Source organism: Dysidea avara, chromosome 12 (assembly GCF_963678975.1).
Source record: "Dysidea avara chromosome 12, odDysAvar1.4, whole genome shotgun sequence".
Lineage (NCBI taxonomy): Eukaryota > Metazoa > Porifera > Demospongiae > Dictyoceratida > Dysideidae > Dysidea > Dysidea avara.
The window spans coordinates 14643573-14666549 of NC_089283.1; the positions used below are offsets into that span (position 1 = coordinate 14643573).

The 22977-nt window shown below is 39.6% G+C and overlaps 1 protein-coding gene across 3 annotated transcripts in view; it reads left to right on the top strand.

The window, feature by feature from the left end:
- Positions 1-16910, top strand: part of LOC136241909 (5'-nucleotidase domain-containing protein 3-like) — a 67399-nt gene extending 50489 nt beyond the window's left edge. For 2 of the 3 annotated variants that reach the window (XM_066033296.1, XM_066033295.1), the window contains exons 5-16: positions 1702-1789; positions 10850-10921; positions 10979-11035; positions 11436-11496; positions 12574-12676; positions 14821-14925; positions 14976-15060; positions 15113-15199; positions 16041-16094; positions 16148-16234; positions 16493-16557; positions 16609-16910. In XM_066033296.1, the coding sequence (XP_065889368.1) occupies positions 1702-1789; positions 10850-10921; positions 10979-11035; positions 11436-11496; positions 12574-12676; positions 14821-14925; positions 14976-15060; positions 15113-15199; positions 16041-16094; positions 16148-16234; positions 16493-16557; positions 16609-16807 (1063 nt within the window). In that variant the 3' untranslated portion in view covers positions 16808-16910. The remainder of the gene's footprint in view (positions 1-1701; positions 1790-10849; positions 10922-10978; positions 11036-11435; positions 11497-12573; positions 12677-14820; positions 14926-14975; positions 15061-15112; positions 15200-16040; positions 16095-16147; positions 16235-16492; positions 16558-16608) is intronic. The other variant, XM_066033298.1, reaches the window with a different exon arrangement.
- Positions 16911-22977: the final 6067 nt, after the last annotated feature.

Consider the following 22977-nt stretch of genomic DNA (forward strand, 5'->3'; position numbering starts at 1 on the left):
AGTACTCCAAAGTAGGGGGCAAGCCAAGTGGGGTGGATGTCAGTTAGGAAGCATTTAAAAACCATAATCTCTACCTTAATGCCAAAGCACACTAGTGTATAGAGCATGCCAATACTAGGGGGGTCTGGGGGCATATCCCACAGAAATTTTTGAAATTTGAATACTGTGAAATTGGAACGTGTATGCTTGAATAGGATACGCCCGTAATATTATGGCAATGACTATCATAAAAAGATACCATACAATTATATCAAGAGTTAATAATAAGAGATGAGAGTGTCTAACGCCATATAGTCCTGTAACAGATGATTGCGCAGAAGTTAAACGGCTTCTTTTCCACGTAACGTACAGACTGGCTAGTATATTTTCGCATTTAACCACAAAGGCTATCCCAAACACAAGGGCGTGCGTTCAACTCGATGTTCAAGTTCACCACGAAGAGCATCGCTCTGTTGCGTAAAGAAGTGTGGCTGTTAACCTCGAAGATAACTCTGGGGGAGAGCGTCTGAGAAACCAATAAACACTGAACCAAAGGCGGAGTATCGTTTCGAATTTTCACTGCGTCGCCATGTTACCCTACCTTTGAGCATTCTTCAATTGAAGGAGCACTGTTCCCTGTACATACAGCTCAGTCTTTAGTTCAGTCTTCGAATATTCTCGAGGATTCATCACGGTGCGGCTAAACTAATTGCAGTAAGGAAATGAACAAATACTAGAAGCCTATACGTTACACGGAAAGGAAGCCGTTTAACTTCTGTGCAATCATCTATTACAGGCCTATACAGCGTTAGACACTCTCCTCTCTTATTATTAACTCTTGATTATATTCATCAGTAAATTAAGTCGATAGACACATGCACTTGATTATGTATAAATACACCTATTAATGTGGCAGATAGATTGAACAAAAAAAAATGTTTCCAGTGAATATTCTATTCAAGTAGTTAGGTGACTGCTCTATTAGAGTATCTCAATCTTGTGCACTCCCAATACTAGTATTCCATGCTTGCATGAACAATTTTACTAAACTTAGTTGGCTAATGAGTAAAAAGAAGTGCTGTACTTTAGCTTCTGGGCATTGGTAAAATGGTAAGGGGGCACTGTCCCTCTACTCGATTGATTGATTGATTGTTATTTAAACTCATAGCATTCAGACTAACCATTCTTCCATGCTGGAGTGTTACATAAACAACATACACAACTACAAGTACACACACATAATCCAAGACATGATATACAAAACAAGAAATTAGCTTACAAAACAAAAACATGTACACAAGGAAGAAATCTTCAAAATGATGGGGCAGTTGCCCCCTTCCTATTTCTCCGCCCCTGTTTCAGTGTATGTAATTAATAGTCGGTGCCTTATTTCTGACTTAGTCTTAATACGGCATTAGAGAGCAGAGATCATGTAAGGTTACCACTTTTCAAAGCTATCACAAATAGCTATACCGTAATATCTTAAACATTGTATAAAATGAACATTTGTGTTTTTCACAAACCGGGAAAAATTGTAAAGGTTTTTTTTGTGATTTTTAATTGAACAGTAAAATTATCTTGTGATGGTTAAATTTTTGTAGTGATTTATACTCACACTATTTGCAAGTGTTTTTCATGCAACTGTTTCCAGATTTACAATAAATATAGTTTGTGTTTCTTATATTAATGAGCAGTGGTGCATTTGTATTATTGTCTGTGTAGGGGTCATGAAGCTGTGGACAATGAGAAGATCTTTGAAGTTTACAGAGATACACACTTGTCAATGGACCTCTTAGATGCTCCTCAAAAGGTGCTGTATACAACATATGTTGGCTCATACTTAACCCTTGAACCCGCAAAGAACTTTTGGGGAATGCGTGTTTACACAATATGGGTATGCATAGCGACATTAGGTGGGGTAACTTAATAGACCAAATCCAAAACTATGTAATCGTCATAGCAACACAATTCCGCCATTTTGAATGGGGCCAGAGTTTAAATTAACTGTGTAGTTGTAATTGCAATTAATGGCTGGCAATCTGACGGAAGAGGATATACCAGGGGCTTCTTTGAGTGACCGCAATCCAGAAGCACTTAAGGTCACAGAATTGAAGTTTTGGTTGCGTTGTAGAGGAGCGACCAGGTTGTCTAAGCTGAAAACTAAAGCTGACTACGTTAGACAGTAAGTGAATTTCTATGATAACAGTGCAATACTGAGTGCACTAGAAAGAAAATTTCCCTGTTAAATTGTTTGGTTGTTGTTAAGCCTTGTTTACTTGTAGTAGAGGTTGTAGTTATGTCTTGTTTAGTTGTTTGTTACACCTTGTTTTCTTATATCGCATGTCCTGCAACATGTCTACCGTCTAGGGTTAAGGCTTACATATCCAATGGCTGGGATAAAAGGATAGTTGATCCCGATCCTAACAGGCTGTACACCCATAGAAGGGCTGTGGTAGAGCAACAAAAAGGATCAGCTGATGATGTACCACAAGAAGAGGATGTTGGAGATTAGCCAAAGGGTCCTTATACTCAACAGATCCAAGGAGTGCTGCCACCACTGCAAACTGAAGAAATAATCATGATGCATCTGAAGTCATATGGCAAACAGTTGAAGAAAAGCAGCAACTATTACAATGTTGATTATTCAACCCTTCAAAGAGGCCACCAATATTTCATGGAGTCATACATCCCAGGGAAGCATGTTCGCTTTTGCTGCAAAGATGATATAATCGGGTACAGGCACGTTGCTACCGGAGCCAGAAGAAGAATGATACAATGCACCAGTTAAAAGTTGCCATCAGTTGCAATGCTCACTATACAATGATGAAGCTTCAGTCTGTTCCTGCAGATCTTACCTGCACACAAATGCAGCAATTGTGGCACAAGCCTCGCCCTACTGAAATTAAGGCAGCTCCAGTGATGAATGTGCTGTTTTCTAAGGTGAAACAGTCTGAGGCAAAGAGGGATCCAGTGATGTGTAGTTTGTACGAAGCTCATGCTAAGTGTGTACAAGAGTACAACTTTGAGCAACAACAGTGCCTTAAGAAGGCTTGCTGAATGACCATCCTGCTTGTGCATTTGCAAATTATTATCAACTAATCCACCTACACAGTACTTGGCCACTCAATTCGGTATTGTTCCAACCGGCTGTGTATTGTCATATCAAACACTCGAATATGATAAACCACAAGTTAGTAGGGAAAGCCCTAGTGACTTACTACCTGCCTTGCCACTTAATGTCATGAAGAATTCTCCATGTGTGTTTGATGTAGAATCAGAGGAAGAGCATGCACAACTGTCAAAGATGAACATGACATTAGATGAAGCCCACTCACTTGAACAAAGTACACGCCAACAATCCCAATCAGCCAAGTGGAAGGAATCACGGGCTGGAAGGGTCACTGCATCACAGTTTGGAGACATTTTGTTACAGCTATCACTACCATCTGAATCATTTGTTAATTCGTTTTTTTATACTAGGCAGAACTCCACTATTCCAGCTCCAATTAACCATGGCCTTCAAAATGAAATAAAGGCTCGTAATTCCTATTGTTCACAGACAAGGCTTTGTGATACGTACATTTGGGCTGGTTATTAACCCATCCTTGCCCTGGCTTGGAGCATCACCATACAGCTGAGTTGAAGACCCATCACAGAAATGCTTCGGACTTCTTGCAATTTAAAAGTGTCCTTATACACACCACTTTAGCACTGTTCAAGCAGTGATCCTAGCTTTTTTGCAACAATCAGAAATGACAAGGTCACTCTGAAGCAAGAACATAAACATTTCTTCCAAATTCAAGGCCAAATGGCTTTATGTGGAGTATCTTGGTGTGATTTTGTAATTTACACCCATCAAAAGTTTACAGTTGAAAGGGTCCGTTTCAGTGAAGAAGTTTGGGATAAGATGTAACCAAGGTTAACAGAGTTTTTCTTTAAATATATTTTACCAAAACATGTGTATATAACAAGGAAATTAAGTATAAACATGAATTGTAATTAGTACTGTAATTAACATGATATTGGATTCTGAAAATTGATCAATAAACAACAAACAGTCCATATCTGGTTTGCAGAACCTGCCAGTGATGCTGGCATCACATTAGCCAAGATGTCATACTCCTTCACCCGACAGATAGCTCTCTCTACATGTATGCAGAGAGAAGCTATCTGTTGTGTATCGACAACCTCACTAGCAGCTAACTGCTGCCTCCCACCTAGAAAAGGAGGTATATTCAATTGGACACCCAAAGGAGTCAGCACATCTTCAATGGTGAACCCTCGATTTGCCATCACTTCATCCCCTCTTTTCAACAGGCTTAAACCCACTTCCCTCTACCAGTTCAGTGTCCAAAATGGAGCCTGTGTAGAGTTGAGGACACAAACATTACATGTCCTGCAGGACTAATGCCAACAAGTCCATTAAAGGTGTTGGAAGACTTATAGTTACTATATGTCTGTGACTGTAGAAGTAATGAAGATGGCATATTAACTTTGACCTCTGTGGCATCCAAATCACAGTAGTTCTAGGGTATTGCTCCTTAAAGACAGCCGGCATGGTATCCTTAATAGTGTCACGATCTGGCCAGCAAGGAAGCATACCAAGCCGAAGATAACAATAATTGATCCAGGTTAAGAAAATTCTGGAGACAGTAAACTGAGAGATGTCAAATTGACGAGCCAGGTCATACTCTTTCAAGTCAAGATGTAGCCTTACTAACACCAAAAACAACTCATCTGCCTGGCTCAAACTACCTGGTTGACCAACTTGAGATTCTGAATCCCTACATTCTGCCTCCCCAGGCTGTATTCCTCCTGCACAGTCACTAATCCACCTCAGAGCTGTGGTCCTGTAGACCACATTTGATCGTTTTCCACCTGGACTAAGATATTCAAACAGTCTATCAAAAACAGCAGCAGATGGCAAGCCAGTATAAAAGTTAACATCCTTGTCAGAATCTTGGACTGCCTCAATACCAAATCGCTTCCTTCCAACACTCTTCCTCAGTTCAACAATTTCCAATCTTGCTTCATCCAACATGTTTAGTTTCAAAATTTCTTCCCTAGCTGTGTCAAGGCGTGAACATGCTTCTAATGAATCATCAGCATTCTCAGAGCTTGGCATATCAATGTTGCATCAGCTGGTTCTGCATCACCATCATCCTTTTCCTCTACAAGGTCCTCCTCACTGTCATGACCAACACGAACAAGTTTCCTTTTTGGTGTACTTTTCTTTGTGGAAAAAGGGGAAATAGATGGCACAACATCTTCTCTTAGTGTATGATAGCTGCCCCAAAAGTTGTAAAAATCACTTGCAAAAAATGGAGCGAACAGATCTTAGTCCACTTTCCTGGTTGAAAGTTCTCTCCTATAGGCAAAGAGAATAATCATTATAATTATAGCCCAAGCCATAAGAATTCTCACGACATACATAATTATTCTGTCTACAAGTCTTGTGGTGTCACTATACTGCAACATTACAAAAGAACATGAACGATACAAATCGACATCTCTACATATGGCATGAAGCCATTTACGCCTTAATTCTGCATTTTCTTTGCTGTCTGTATCTGGGAACTTGTGAAAAGATACTTTCACTTCTTTTCCATCAATAACTGTCGTTCTGTATCCTTTGTCACAACATTCCGGTACGCAACAACTGTGCGGCATTTTTATACTGGCCCCACTCAAAAATGGCAGCTGAAAGGGGGCATGATTTTGCATACCGTCTATTTTTATAGCCTAAAACAACACATTGTTCAAAAGCCTGTTCATTGGGCTACTTGGAAAAGGTTAAATGAATACTGTAACTACAGTGGCTTACTTGTTATGAAGCGATGAGCACCAGCAAGTCACATCTCCATGTTTCAAAATTACTGCCATGTCTATAATTTTGATTGTGGGTTTACTCACATGAGTCATATAATGACCTGATAGAAAATGTTATGGCGAAACAAACGGAACTTGTTGCAAATTGATAGGAGCAACCACCATCAAGTTATGGATCATTTTATAAATGTATGTAAAGGGTTTGCATGTTTCCTTGCCAATAAGTTATTTACATGGCTAGTTTTGGCCTCACTGGGGGGTTTTCCCTTGGTATCGTTTTAATCCTTGCTATATCACAAGTACTGTAGAATGCAGTAAATTGTGTAGCCATAGGATGGATGCTTAGAAAGTTACAGCGCTTAGTGCAAGGCATGCTATTTGGGCCAGTTTTCTGGCCTATGCAGGTTTAAGGGTTAAAGAATGATTTGTAAATGGCTCAGGGCACAAAGTGCCTGCATGCTATTTATAATTACATGAGGAAGGTGAAGTGAAATATCAACGTGTAATTGGCATACTTACAAGGATATGACAGCCATTTTGAAGAGTCACGAGACTAGTTTACGTAAAAATGTGTAGTGCCTATAAAAGGAGCACACAGTCTATTTCCATTGGCTCTTTGTAGATATTGTTCTTTCATTCGGACTCTCTGCTATTGCATGATGTACAAAAATTTGATTCATAAAAGTACAAGATCTTGAGTTGTTGTATGGCTACTGCACAGACATCAACTTCAGCACATGGTGTGTTCTTTCTATCTGAAAGAAAAAGCAAATATCAGTTATACTATTAAGCACTAAAGGGAGGGGGTGGGATATGTTGATATTTCACTTCACCTTCCTCATGTAATTATAAATAGCATGCAGGCACTTCGTACCCTGAGTGAGCCATTTACAAATTACGCTTCGGGAGGCTCAGTTTCATATCAACATGTATTGTTTGAAGATGACTTTGATGACAGGACTGCAGTACCAAAAGTGGTCTAGTCATCTTTCTTAAGCTCTCTGCAGTAAAATCTTTGGAAGGTGCCCTTTGACGACCAGTCTGCAGCATCTAGAATATCTTTGGTAATAACTCCCACTCCTGCAGCAGTAGAACACAATGCTCCTCTTGCTGAATGTGCTTTAAATATCGAGATGCCTATACCAGCTTCTGCCATAAAACACTTAAGCCATCTAGCTATAGTACTGCTAGATACTGGGGTATGCTGTCCTATGAAGGACAGGAAAAGCTGAAATCTAGAGTCAGCCCGAAATCTTTCTGTTCTCTCCTTGTATGCCTTTAATGTTGTCGCTGGGCACATGACAGGATCTTCAGCAAAATTTGGAAAGAAAAAAAATCTGCTATAGGTTTTGAAGACCTACTCTGCTTAGCCAGATGGGTTGGTCAAAAGACCACTTCATTTGATCTGAAGCTTCTCATCTGTAAGTTCAGTTTGGATAGATCAGCTGAGCGTGATGGTCTAGTCAGCGCCAGCAGCATCACTGTCTGTGCTGGATTACCACCCCAACATCCCAGAAGGAAGCATACCTTGGTTGCGGTGGCCTAGAGTTAAAGACTCCTTGAGGAGGCGTGTCACTGTAGGATGACTTCCCACACTGACTCCATCTACAGTACATGATCATGGATAGATGATATTGCTGAATGATAAGCATTCAGTGACTGATATTGATAGCCTTCAGAATACAAGCTAGCTAAGAAGTTCACAACATCCTCTATAGGTCCTGAAAGGGGATCTCTACCCCTCTGTTGACACCAGCTAGCCCTTTTATAGAATGAGGAACCATAGTTGGAGTTGGTTTTGTCTCTCCATGATGCAAGCATGATATCTGAACCCTGTGAAGAAATTCCTTGTGATGTATAGAATTTCCTGAGATAGGCCAGGTAACCAACTGGGGCACTCCCTGTTGCATCAGAAATTCTTGTCCCAGTGGCATTGATACTAGGTCCAGTTGTTGAGGAATCCTCCAAGGGTAGCCCTCCAGAAGTTCCAGTACTAGTGGATACCATGGTTGGGTTTTCCACAGAGGTGTTAATAGTACTATCCTTGCTGCTTGTTTCCTCACTTTGGTAAGACAGCAATGTGTATCAGGCACCATGGGGGGTTGGAAAACCCTCGACGTGTTGCCCAGTTTTGCATGAAAGCATCCGTCACCTCCGCTTCTGGGTCTGGTCTCCAGCTGTAAAAGCGAGGAAGCTGTTTTGTCAGGTGTGATGCAAACAAGTCCACTTCCAGCGGACTCATTGCTGCCATTATTTGTTGGAATACTAATTGCTTTAGTTTCCAGTCGCAGCAATCCCTCACCGTTCTGGACTCCTCGTTGGCCTGTGAGTTCAGTCGGCCAGGAAGGTACTCTGCTTGGAGAGTAATTTTCCTCTCTGTGCACCAGGTCCAGATCGTTATTGCTAATTTGCACAGAGCTTTGGACACTGTGCCCCCTTTCTGGTTTATGTAGCTCACTGCTGTAATATTGTCCATTTGCAGTAAGACTGTGATATCTGCCAAGACTTCCCGAAAACCTTGATTGCCAGGAAGGCAGCTAGTAACTCCAGATAGTTTATGTGGTGAGTTGTTTCCTCGGGAGACCACATCCCCCTGTATGGGAATGACCATTCAACACTGCTCCCCAGCCCTGGTTTGATGTATCTGAATGCACTGTTATTGATGGGTCCGGTGGGCACACTGGTGCTCCTACTGGAGCTGTTGTGAGAGCCACCCACCACTCCAGATTTTCTCTGCTGGCCAAGTTCAGTGAGAGTATTGTATTGTACTTGTCCAAAATTTCCTCCTGAGTATAGTTCAGGGGAAGGACAGAGTTCATTTGCATCTGGAGAGCCCGGTAATGCAATGGGGCTAGTGGGATAGCTCTGATCGTAGCAGTTGTTTTTCCCACAAATCGTGCTATTTCCCTCACTGAGACTGATGCCTGGTGAAGCATCCTGTTGGATTTTTCAGAGTTTCTTGGGGGGGGGGGGGGGGGGGATTAATAATCTCATTGTTGTGGGGTGCATACATGAAAGCCCAGAAAATCTATCTCCTGAAAAGGAGTCAGTATGGACTTCTTCTTGTTCACTAGGCTCTCGAACAGTTGGCAGGTCAGTTGGGTCATTTGTTCTAACTGAGCCCTGTTCTGATGCATCATCAGTATGTCGTCTAGGTATATGATCAGATGACAACCATTCTGTCTCAGGAAGCCCACTACTGGCTTCAGCAGCTTTGTAAACATTCTGGGTGTTGCTGATAGGCCAAAAGGTAGGCATTGAAACTTGTATGTTTTCTCCTCTCATTGGAATGAAAGGAGGTGTTGATGATCTAGGTGGATGGGGACTTGAAGGTATGCATCTTTCAAGTCCATTTTACCATCCAGTCCTGTGGCTGTAGGAGATCTGAATACTCTCCATCTTGAAGTGCTCTGTCTTCACAAATTGGTTAAGACCCTTCAGGTTTATCACTGGTCTCTGGCCCCTGTCCTTCTTTTCCACAAGGAATATTTGTGACAGGTAGCTCCTTGGGGAGGCTTGTGTCTCCACCACTGCCCCTTTGGACAGAAGCTCCAGAACCTCCAAGGTCACCTGGCTCTTGCTCTCTGGTGAGCATTTTATCTGGTGAGGCACTCTGGCCTGAATTGGAGTCTCTGTTAGCTCCAGTTGGTAACCAGCCACGGTTTGCAAAACCCACTGGTCTTGGATTAGCACTTCCCAATTTGGTAGGAAGTATGCTACTCGCCCAGCCAGCCTTGGGCATGCGATTGACAGGTTCATGGTGTTGATCAGAGCCTGTATGTAATGTGTTTGTGTGCTTAACACCTGAATAAATGAAACAATTTTAATGAATTTTTTTGCATTTCCATATGATGAATTGCAGTCTGTGTGCTGCCTAGTCATTTCTTTGGCTGCCCTTTCTTGGCTTTGTTGCCTTGGCTTTGCCATCCCCGACTCCCTCCTGTGCCGCTATACTGGTTGTCACCCCCGCGACTTGTCCTCTGGGAGTGGCCTTTGTGAAAACCCTTTTTTGAGTCGTCAGATGTTGCTTTTCTGAGAACCTCCACAGCATCCAAATGCTCCTTTGCCAAGGCTCCAAATTTCTCCCCAAAAAGGTAAGGTGCTGCATCCTTGAAATCCTTGTAGTTAAACAGCTGCTTCAATTTCGGTTAAGTTGTGTCATTAGCACATGCCTTCGATCCATAGAGTGGTGATAGTTAGCACTGAAGAGAGGTCTGGATCCCATTAATAACCTCAGACAGTAACTCCAGTTCCTCTGCCTTCTCCGGGAGGAATATGAGAGGGGTTGCTGCGTCCAACCAGAAATTCTGGATATGACTACTTGCTCTGTCCCCTGTCCATGCCGCTGGTGTAATGTTCGACGCCACCACCGGATTCAGCTTGGCACATTGTATCCAGCGCGAATTAGGAGTACTGTTCACCTTAGCTTTGGTCTTTCGGGATTTGTTATCCAGCTTCGTATTGAATGAAGCCTCCAGAAATGCCGTAGCCACCTCTGAGATTGGGACCTTGTTGCGTGTTGATACCGTCTATCTCCTCGTCAGAATTGGCCTCATCATCTTCCAGTCTGGATTTCTTATCGGGAGGGGGGACCAGACCGGCAATATCTGTACTGCTGTATTGCATGCCGGATCCTGACTGCGGGTCTGTGCCACTGCGTGTGGCCCCGCGTTTAAGTGTCACGAGTTCATGCTGTATGGACCTGACACTCACCGAAAGAGTCTCCAACGTCTTCGTTATCTCCTCATTGCTCACCATTCACAAAGCACCAACTACTGTCACAACCAAATAAAAAGCCAATGGAAATAGACCACGTGCTCCTTTTATAGGCACTACACATTTTTACGTAAACTAGTCTCGTGACTCTTCAATATGGCTGTCATATCCTTGTAATTATGCTAATTACATGTTGATATGAAACTGAGCCTTCCGAAGTGTAATCCATTAGTATGCATGTTTGTAGGATGGAAACATGTGCATACATATCAGTGTATTTGTATAATGCTGTTGGTTGAGTGGTGACAACTACATGTGGTTATAGGAAAGTCGAATGAAGTACTTTTCTGACTTATTCTCCTTACCTGAAGTGACTCTCTATTGTGACCTATCTCAAGTAAGTACTTTAGTTTCTCTGTGTTAATTTCTCATATATCTTGTGGTTTTACTGTAGCTCCTAATTGATAAGGAGATTCCTTTTGGTCCAGAGTACCTTTACAGTGATGTTAAGGTACTTCCTCATTGTGTTGTTTATATTTATGGTATTATGTGTACATGTGTGGCCTTGTGTGTAGTGTACTGTACATATTAGGCGTGTGTGTGTGTGTGTCATGCACATGGGTGGCCACAGTAGTCAAGTGGATAGCAATTACTCAACTGCCGCTGCTGTTGTTTCTTGTGGAGCAAGAACATTATTCCAGTCAAATTAATGGAACCTGAAATTAACTGTCTATGCTTCACTTAATGGGTCATATACAGTACATGTAGGTGTGATTTCACTAGCATATACATATTAGGTTGGAGTGACCAAAATTACATTGTTCACAAGTGTGTACATACATTTGCTCTCAATGCAAGTGTGCATTGTGTATATTAGATCACTTGTCAGTAACAACATTCATTATTTGCAGGCTGCAGTAGCAGAAACACATAAGTCAGGTGTACTATACAAAGGGATAGTTTCTGATATGGGTAAGTCTGTGCATGTATAAAATGACATAGTATAGCAGCACAATGCAAAAATCATGCACTTTTTCATAAAAGCATGAAAATTTCCACATAAGTACTGTAGTACTCCTCATGACATAAATTTTTTGATATAGTGCCATCACAGATTTGACCTTTGGTGACTTTTATGGCCATTTTTGCCCAGAAATTTGATCATTTTGTCTTTATCTCCCTGAGGCATTAATTAACTTGCTAAATCATGGTGCCATTATTATAAAGATCTCTTTGATCAAAACAACTTAGTTTTTATTTGAAGTTATATTCCAAAGTTATGATCATTTATATTACCCATGAATTTTTTACCTCCCCATGGGTAATCTACATCCCAAGGGTAGGTAAACTCAGAGAATTTCGGAGGTAATAAAAGCAATCATAACTTCAAAATGGAATTACCAAATAAAAACCAAGTTGTTTCATTCAACAAGACCTTTACTTTAGTACCATGTTTTAGCCTGCCAATTAATGCCTCAGGGAGATAAAGACAGAAATGATCAAATTTCTGGGCAAAAATGTCTATAAAGGTCACCAAAGGTCAAATCTGTGATGGCACTATATCAAAAAAAAGTACATATCATGAGGAGTACTATCAAGAGTTCATAATATAGTAGTAAGAGCTCTTCTAATATTATGAACTCTTGATACTATTTATGTGGAAAGCTTCATGAAGTGCCTGATTTGGCTAATTTTGGGGGCTATGCCGCTATACTATCAGTACAGTATTCGGCGTATACATATTGAATGCTTTATTAGAATGCTTAATATTAGAACTTTCATTATCATTATATGCTTGTAAGTACCGTCTAAACAAATCACCAATGAGCTAAAAGTTTTGATGCTAGTAAACATGGAGGTGGTTGAATTAAAAATGCGACTAAAAGTTATTGTTTGATTAAGTTGACCTTAAACAAAGAGAGGTGGGTTTTCTATACAAGTGGTAGGATCCACTGTAGTGTCACTGTGTGGCTCCACTATATTTGGCAATAGCTACATCTCTTGTGGCTATATTATTTAGTACACTTTTTTTTTTCATACATGACATAGGGAAGTACATACATGACTGCAGTGAAGTGTTGGACCTTCTTCAATACCTCAAGTCAAACAAGAAGAGCCTCTTCCTCATCAGTAACAGTCCCTACTGGTTTGTGTAAGTGTTATACTATTCACAGATGTTCAGTACCACATGGTATCTAATCAGTCATCCATCCAAATGAGATAACTTGAAAATTCCCTGGATATATACAACTTTACTTTCTTAAGGCCTCATAAACTTGACATTTGATTAGTTTCACATCTCTGCCTGCATTGCCATTTTCCTCAGTGATCTTTTTTGTACCATTAGTGGCTGAATACAGCTATTAAGCAACTTTTAAAGTTTGTAGCTAGCTAGAGTAGAGCAAGAAAGCTGCTTGCTGCGTCATGTGAAATATCTAATTCAGCTATCTAGCTAATAACAATATCACACAGTATGATAGTTACTGTATAGTAGTGGCCACAAAGGAATAGGGCTGAGCGATACTGCCATTTTAGTATCACGATCGATACTGAAGCCACTATTCACAATACTGAATAGTTTACGATACTTATGAATAAGTCAATCATAGCTGCTGCTACATACTGTATTACCTTATACGTAGGTGATGGTAAACTAACCACTATCATTCTTGCTTACAGTAACAGTTATTGTAACACATGCTTTGAGGTTATGTTGTGGTGTTCACACCTCTCTGCAGGGGAAACCAGATGGGTGGACTTTATCACTTACAAGGATTCTTAGCCTAGTACTGCATAACAAATGGATTTTCAATGACAGTAATGTACAGACGTGGTATCATGATAGTTAATAACAAAATATCACGATATCGATACTTTCAAAATATCGCGATATATCGCTAAAACGGTAGTATCGCTCAGCCCTAGTAGGCATGGCTCACGAAACAATATCACCCAAAAAACAGCCTCAATTCCCCTGACGACAATGAGGCAGTATTGGTTAGGTGAAACTAAGCCCAAACAAGCTTTCAGATCAACCCAAAGCACTTTCAACAAGTTGCTACGGAATTTTAAAAATAATTTATATAACAGAATTTTCTATTGACTTACTGACTGATGTCTTCAGACAAGCATAACTCGATAACGGCTAAGGCTATGGGCTTGATTTTTTCACTGTTCAATGTCGCTTCGGCCTGACAGGTGCCTTTTAGCATACCACAGTACATACAATGCATTCTTCATGGACTTATCGGTGTCCTCCTTTGTGTCCCATTCATCTTTGCTGACAGCGAAAAGTGTTGATTTGGCAATAGCATGTGATGGTTTCTCTTTGTAATGGAAAACGTCCGTATTTGTCATAGTGGCTATTTTGATAGAGGTGCTTTTCAAACAGTTCTTGATTCATATTGCTGTGTAATGGGTTGAACATAGCTGACAATGAGGCGTAATGGATACTTCACTTTTCAGACAATAATTGATACAACTGGGATGCGTGGCACCATTTCTTTCTTTTGATATGCGTGGATTGCAGAGGTGCTTTTCGAGCAGTTCTTGATTCAAAATGCTGCATAACGGGTTGAACATAACTGACAACGAAGCGTAATGGATACTTCACTTTCAGACGACAATTGGGGCACGCGGTGCTATTTCAGATGCGGTATGTGTGGGTTCACCAATCATAATAATTATTTACAAAAAAAAACTTAACAAACAAGTACACAGAAAATTTTGGAATTTTCAACTAGAGTAGGGACCATAGCACATCAATAAAAAGTACTGAAACAAGCTGGAGTAGTGCACAATATTAGATCACAGTAAAACAATAAGAAGCATTATATCCCTACTCTGTGTACTTGTAAATATAAATCCACCTGCATTTTGAGTATTAGAGGACTAAACGGTAAGTTTATATGTGGCCTAATGCAGCCATTTGTTTAGTAGGCTAAATTCATGTAACACCATATGGGACAGACTCATCACTGTATATAGCAATGATAAGCTTACTGTCTTACTCTTATATATTGTATATTCTTATACAGCATCTGCTACTGGTTGCAGTACGAATATTGACTTTAAAATACTCTATGCAATCTTATAACAATTCAGTGTGTATACCAACTCTTTATAAATGATGTTGTTCTACTCTGTGTGTACGTATGTTTTATTAGAATAATTGAGTGAAAAGTAATAAAAATAATTTTATGTGTTTTACTTTTTACTCTCATGCTAACCCATGGGGTGGGGAGAGAACTGTAACAAGGTTTGAATGTTTAGAATATATATTTTCTGTTTCAACAGTAATAAAGGAATGAGACATCTGACAAATACGGCTGACTGGGTAGAATTATTTGATGTAGTTATTGTACAAGCACGTAAGCCAGACTTCTATTTTAACACATATAGGTTTGTGCAACAATCTGTTACCTTCTGATAACTCTTATTAACACCCCCAGACCTTTCCGATCACTGGATCGTGGTAATGGTAACCCAACCTGGACCAAGGTCACTCAGTTTGCTAAAAGCCATGTTTATCAAGAGGTGAAGATCCTTAAATACATCATCATGCATTATATACTTGTTTATGTAATAGGGAAACATTGTAGACTTTGTTAAGCACACCGGATGGAGAGGCAATCGTGTACTCTATTTGGGAGATCACTTGTACAGTGACCTTGCTGTATGTGTTCTGTGTGTTGTGTAATGGTATCCAGAGTATGTCACAATTACTCACCTCTTTTGTCACATCATGAGTCATTCTGTATGTAATACCGTATAGCCTAAATATTTCGAGGGAGAATTTTTTTGCTGATTTCACAGTTTTGGGTGTTACCAGCGAAAATTTTACCCTTGAAATATTTAGACCTCCATATAGTCTAATACATTTTGGGAGTGTTTGCAAATCTGCAAAAAAAAAATTATTTTTAGCAACATTGCTCAACCTCGAAATATTTGCCCCTCGAAACATTTAGGCTATACGGTAGTATGTTCCATGGTACAGTGTGTGTACACATGTACATGCAATTATCATACAGTACAGTAGTACTATAAAGTAAGGGTCATGAAGGTTTGGACTTTCCTACCCATAAAATCATCCAAAAACCAGCCTCACTTTTTCTTACCACCAGCTTGGGAGGATTGATTAGGCAAAATCAGTACCTTTAGAGCGACTCTAAACCCATCCAACAAGTTTTATGAAATTCTATTCAATTAATTCTTTTTACTAACTAACTAGCTTAACTTGACTACAGATAATGCTAAAGGCTTGATTTCTTCACTGTTCGACATCACTTCATTAGTTGTAGCCCTGTCTACATTCAGATGTAGCCCTGGCAAAATCGCCAACTGGACTACACTGCAAATGTAGCCTGGGTGGCTCCTTTGATCTGAGGTGTGAAAGTGATACATTATTAACAATAAAACAGTATGAACAAAATGACCTTCCTTGTTTCATTGCTTTTTATTTCTATGGTCCCTGCTCAAATGTTAACTTTCTAATTTTTGCTCAAATCATGTGATAGGATCCCACATTGAAGCATGGCTGGAAAACTGGTGCCATTATTCCAGAACTGCAGGTAGGCTTGCACCAATTTGACACATGCTGGTTAATGATGCCTGTAATTTGCAGACTGACGTGGAGAAGATCAATTCTACTGAAATGAAGGAGTACCTATCCCAGTTACTTGCTAATGAATGCTTGTTTGGTGATCTCCAGGTACGTAGGTAGTTAACTAATTATCATAATTTACTCCAATCTGTCACTGGTGTTTGGTAAAGGAGCCGTGTTTCAAATTAATAGCATCCTTTAAACAAAATACCACCATAGTAAAAATAAAGATTTTACATAATTCCCAGTAGGTCTGGTTCCATATAGTAAAAGGTGATCTGTGTAGCTAGTTAATTATACATGTCCATAATACATGTCACTATTTCAATACTCTATAGTTATCAATATCTGTATGACTTTATATAGCGTAGCAGTGACGAAGAAGCAAGAGAGATGATACAGCAGTGGAGACTACAACATAAGACCCTGAGGTACAGGGTGTAGTTATGATGGAGTTGCCACCACAAATGTATCCTTTTCAGGGTCAACATGAAGACAATGTTCAATCCACGGTTTGGTAGTCTGTTCCGGACAGAGAAAGCTCCAACCTACTTCACACGCTGGCTTGGCCAGTTTGCACACCTGTACACCTCCAAGGTGCAAAATTTAATCCAATACCCACTGGACTTTACCTTCTATCCAAGAAGATTTGCCTTACCTCATGAAACCCCATTTTACTAAATAATTGCTCTTACAAAACTTTTTATGCTTTTTATATTTTATAGTTACGTATATTATAAAGGTACACCTGTACTTGGCTGTGATCAACACTCGTGTCTGTTTATATGATGGCCGTGCTTATATCGTCAGTATGCAACACTGTTCATGAAATACAGCAATATAGCTGTGAAAAACAGTGTGTGAGCATACATGGCCTTTAAAATTCCAGGGTTTGACAAATTCTAACATCAATAATGGTGGACAAGAAAGGTCTGCAATGATGTTAATACTAATAATGACAGCGCTATAGCCTTGAACTCATGTCATTAATATCGGTTAGCATTGACGTCATTGCAGTCAATATCATGGCCTCCACTGTATAGCAAAGTGTGTCCTCTGTCAAGCCTTCAGTACAGTCCCTCATTGCTCAGTACAGGGTACAGTGATTTCTTATGGTAATGAAATTCGTAGACATAGCCTCCCTTGGGTTACCTATATTATGGGTCTGGTAGGGAAGTTGGACAAGTCTGGTTTGACCTTCTTTGCTGGAAATATTAATAGTGCTGCAACTCACCCCCTAACCTATCAGGGTCTAGTGGCTTAGATGACTCCATTCCATTGGCCGGCTTCCCTTTTTGGCAGCTAATGTGATAGTGGGTTGGTAGGTGCTGCGTTTTGTCTAGCCAAACATACCTGGAATGCAGGCAGGAAAATAATCTGGTTGCATATTGAATAAACTCTATCCACCACTGCAGCAGGTACTAAGAATGTCGGTCATTTGTTCTGTTTGATCATGTGATTAAATTTAATTTGTTTCTCTCTGCCTGCTGCAAGTAGATTATCAGAGCCATTACTCCATCTCTTTTACTGATTTACTGAAGCCCCTGTTAGTATATACTATACAACCAATTACAGTTAAGCTCCTTTACTATTATTCATTATTATTGTTTGAAAAAGTAATTGACCTAGTCTGGGAAACAAGTCTTATATATCACCTATTTAATTTAAAAGTATCAACAAATGCTGGTTTCAAGTATTCAGTCGCAAATGGCTGAAGCTACATGTACCAAATTTTCACGTGTTTTACACCAATTCCTTACCTTCGAGAGCATTCACTGTCCAACACTTAAGTTTCCTGCCATTTTAGATAGTTTTTAACTCGAGGTTGACTGTACCAGGACAGGGTGGGTGGCGGGGGCTTGAAGGAAGGCAAGAAGCTATTTTTAAAATTACACAGGAAGGCATAGGAATGAAGTAGGGCAAGTTATGGACCATTCAGGTATCAAAACTGGCTAAAATGAATTAAAGGGCATTTACAGCACATGTTTTTATTCAACACCACGGAGCTGTACAGCCATCCCCAGGCTGCATTAGGGCCCCAGACTGCTCATACAGATCGCCACTGTGCTTAGGAAAAGCAGATCGCGAGTCTAGCTGATTTTGATTATGAAATTTGATAGTTTTGTTTATGTAGCTTTGTGTTCTTGGTGAAAAATCAAATCTGCTGTCATGGGCAATAAGATTTTCCCAGACCCAGTCACATGTGATTTGTTACAAGTGTGCTACACGTACAGCAAGAGTACATGTGTTTTGCATAGTCAATTTTATCGCCATAATGGACCAAGATCTGTGCCAAACAAAAAGTCTGACAGACTTGTTAGATTATCTTGATATTTTTGGACCACTCGGTAATCACCAACAGTGAACAGTTTTCTACCAGGAAACCTCTTCCTCAAACTGGATGTAATGTTTTTTGAGTTTACCTTAGAACCATGCTCATTACAAACACACTGCTTTGTAAGGATAACTAAAGGATAATCATTGTCAGTAATCTAGGAGAGTTCACAACTAGACTGGTAATCCCTTCCACCATCACTAAATTCATGCTTAAGATGACATGTACTAAACCACCATGAGCTGATACTGTCTCCATGAAGATGTTGGGGGAACATCAGTCCTGAATGAGTCAAGACATAGTTGCTGTAAATTAGAATGGTAAACAGGAGACAGTGATAGTTGAACATACAAGTTACTGTACATGATAAGCAAACCAGCTCCTTACAGCCACCGATAATCTCCTGAATATCATTAACATCTTCATCAGTATGTAGTCTGCAGTACTTCAGAGCTGGGAAATGGGACAGCAATGACCGCTGAGCTCCATTATAAATGCACTCTTCACAAATATCAAAATAATAAACTGCATCTAATTGTAGTCCATGCAAACTAGTGCACTTCTTAACAAACTAACTAGGTATTCTTCATTCCCTATGAGTGGTAAGAATATACAAACCTCAACTACCAGGTGTGTTAGTTTCATATCACTTAGTATTTCCCATAGTATTACTTGATCTTCCACTTTGTTCACTGGTATATCAATCAAATTTAATCCACATAACTTGGCACAGTTGTGAACAATCATTTGAAGACCTTGTAGACTACTTAAGCACTTCTGATTCCCTAAGACGTTGAGGCTAGTTGCTCTAAGTGTCCAGAATGAAGTAACGTAGAACGTATATCAAACTCAGCCACAAATTTTAAATTTACTGATATTTTATTTAACATCACAAACTGACCAAAATGTACTACAATCATCAGGTGCTGTCTTTACTTTATAAAGTGTATTGCCTTTGCAAATGGTGTCAGTTAATACTAAAAGCTAGGTCCCAATCTAGTCCTAATATTCCAAAACTAGTAACCTTGATGAGCGGTGGTTGACCAAACTGTAACTGAAAGTCTGGAAAAGTAGGGAAAAGGTTCAATGGAACTTTAAAATTGAAACACAACTTGAAGTTAGGTCTGTGATCTACTGACAATGTACACTGCCATAGCAAAAACTGCAGGAAAAACGACTTCTCCCAAGAATAAATTGATTTTACAACAACAATTACTAGATGTGTTGGAACTCTTCCACCCATGATCGCTGCTTACATCTTAGCCTCTCTTGTGCATACATATGCACTGTGACTTCCTTCAACCCAGCACCAATCTGAAGAATCCGCAGAGCAGTGAATGACCTGAATAAATTTGTCTTGCACCACAGATTTCTAGGGTAATCTTCATGCCAATAGTCATCTAACATAATGTACACATTGTTGTAGTCAAATAGCTACAGCAGGAAAACAGAAGAAGTTTCGTAGATACTACTGGAAAACAGCATAGAAGTACAACATTGCATTTTGACAATTCATTTATTTATCAATAGTACTGTGAAAACTTCAAAAATGAATATCATACACAGATATAACTAACTAGAAGTCCAGAGTAATAGTTTCATATACCGATAATTTGAAAGATTCTGCTGTGGTGCATTCAGCAATGTGGCATAAAGAGTTCCATGATCTTCACTGCCAACTTTTGATGGTCATGAGGCTATAATTCAAGTGAGAAAAAGTGTATTGGAGACATATGGGAACATAAATATAAGGCAACATAGCACAACAGTGAATAGACTGATGCTAGCTGCCAGGTAACCCCAGAAGTTATCAGCCTCCTAGTATTATCTGATTTAGCATAATAAACTAGAATATTTGTGCTGTTTACCCCTGGCAATTTAATTACTAAAACACTATAATTATTTCCAATACAATTTGTATGGGTTAAAGCAATAATAGAACACTGCTTATAGACAAACACATTTCAAGCTCCAAATAACCTCTAATCCATGCAGTGGTCACTTAAACATCAAAATATTATTTGAATTTGGCTGATTTGATGACATAGTATTGCTTGAAGGTTCTTAGTTTACTAATTTGTTAAGATGCCTTACTGTAGTTATACTGATAGTAAAGTGTCAGTAAACTTAAGTATATGGAATATAATTATTTTACTAAGTTTTAAACTCTCAGTAAAACATCAGTGAATGCGGGTTTACTGAAAAACTACTAAAATAACAAACAATTAACTGTTCCATATACTGGGGATATACCACTGTAGTAAACTAAGATACTTCAAGCAGTGTAGACTGGCAAATTTTAGTTACTTGAATTTTTAAAGCTACAATTTTCAATTAACAACATAATTAACCCTGGATAAAGCCTTGATACATTACAAGAGAAGATGTTTTACACTTTCCAAGCTAGATCAAGGTCGTAATCAGCTTATACACAACATAATCAGGAGAATTCCCTGCATCAAACCACGCACTCTCACTAGGTAGCAATCTTGCTCGTTCCTTCCCTTCCACTCTCTTTCTCTCACTCACTCCCTCTCTCCTTCACTCACTCTAATCACTCATTCACTTTAATCAGTCACTCACTCACCCATGCATACGCACACACACACATACACATACAGTGTAAATATTCACTTTACCGTCTTGGAAGAATATATGTGAAATTCTCACTTTTCCACTTATAAGGTTTCTCAGAAAGACACGAATGTTAATGATATGTTTTCCTTAATGATATGTTTGGCTTCTGTTTTTTATCAACGCTTGGCTCGTCAACTTTCAAATAAGTGGGGTGATGATTACTCTGTTGTCATGGGGTGGTTAAGGTGCTGTCTATCTTTTTCTCTCTTGCGGTCCTCCATACAATGCATCCGCGGAGCCCGCTCATCCATCGGTCACTATGTTAAGACTCCCCCAATTGTGAAGCTGATTCAGGCAGAGTCTCAGTTTGCCGTGGACTAAGAAAGTCCCGGTTTGTCCAGCACAGGCCATTTATGTGCTGGGGGTGGTAGGCAAGGGCAGTCCATCAAGCCCGGGAAAATAAAAAATTTAAAAATATATATATAATGATATAATGCATAGATTACGGATCCATGCATGGAATTTACTTTCCGTGAATGTTAATAAAGATGAAGGCGGAAAATAATCACAGACCTTAATCCAACTAAACACAGCTATTCAGTACCCTTTGGGTAGAAAAGTTAGCTTATGAAACCTGCGCCTTTTTACTTTAAAAAATAAAATAAAAAACAGGAAGGATTTTAGTGTTCATTTGCTGTTGAACATACAGACATGTATCAGCAGAGTATCCTAGATATAGCTACATCATCAGCTGGTCGAACAGCACTATCAGACATTGTTCCATCCACCCCTAATCAGCCCCTTCACCAACCCACAAAACAATAGTATGAATTAATGATCATCATGTGAGATCACGTGATACATAATTAAATTACATTTGTACACAGTATTAAAATGAAAGTTCAAGGTAGTTGCCTTCAAGATCTTTCCCTATAAAAGTCAAATTACAATAATAGTTAAAGCAGTAATGTACACACACACACACATTCGCGCGCGTGCACGGCACACACACACACACACACACATACACGTACAACACACATGCATGCACACACGCACACACTGGCAAAGTACATAACATCACAGTACAGCATGGCAAAGCAAACTACAATGCACAGGCAAAGATTATGCAAAGGTGTGTGTTATATTAGGGAGTTTTGCAAGCCTTTACCTATGTTTATCATTGTACGCCCAAAGTTGGCAATGTGATGATGACTTGTATAGATGTCTGCATTACAGAGCTGCAGTTAATCTGAACATGTGGCTTGATCTTTCGTAGTTGATATTGTCTGGGAGTGAAACTCTGGAATATATTCTGATGGTAGATGGGTGTTCTGTTTTAGAATGTTATAGAGCATGATCAAACTAAACTGTTCCCTACATGATTCAAGTGATTCCCATTATAACTCATTTAGCATCTCCGTAACACTGGAATCATATCTATACTCTCCTTTATATACCAATGTAAGGTATAAACTGTTTGTTTTGTTTTTGTTTTTATCTGCTTTACCAGTTAGGCACTGGAAGGCGAACACTGGGGGCAAAGCCTGTACGAGGTGTTTACCACGAGCCAGGGAACCTCAACTGTGGTGATGTTTTTAGGTTACGTTTTAACAAAGCTAGTGTCTGGTTGGCTTTACAGGTAACAGATTAGATATGTTTGTGCCATTGTAGGTTACTCTGGATTGTCACACCCAAATATTGGTAATGTTCAACAAGAGATAAGAGATGGCTGTTCTGCTGGTATGGCGAGCTTCTCAGTAGAGTGTGAGGCAATTTGGAACATTACTTATGACATGTAGAAAATGCTCAGAGTCTTCTGAAACAATTTCTTCCATCCAAACAGAGAGTCAACCTGCAAATGCTGTACTTGAAAGTGTGTGTGAATCAGTTTAGTCAGAAGCAGACCCTCTCAATTATTTCAATGTATAAACTTTGC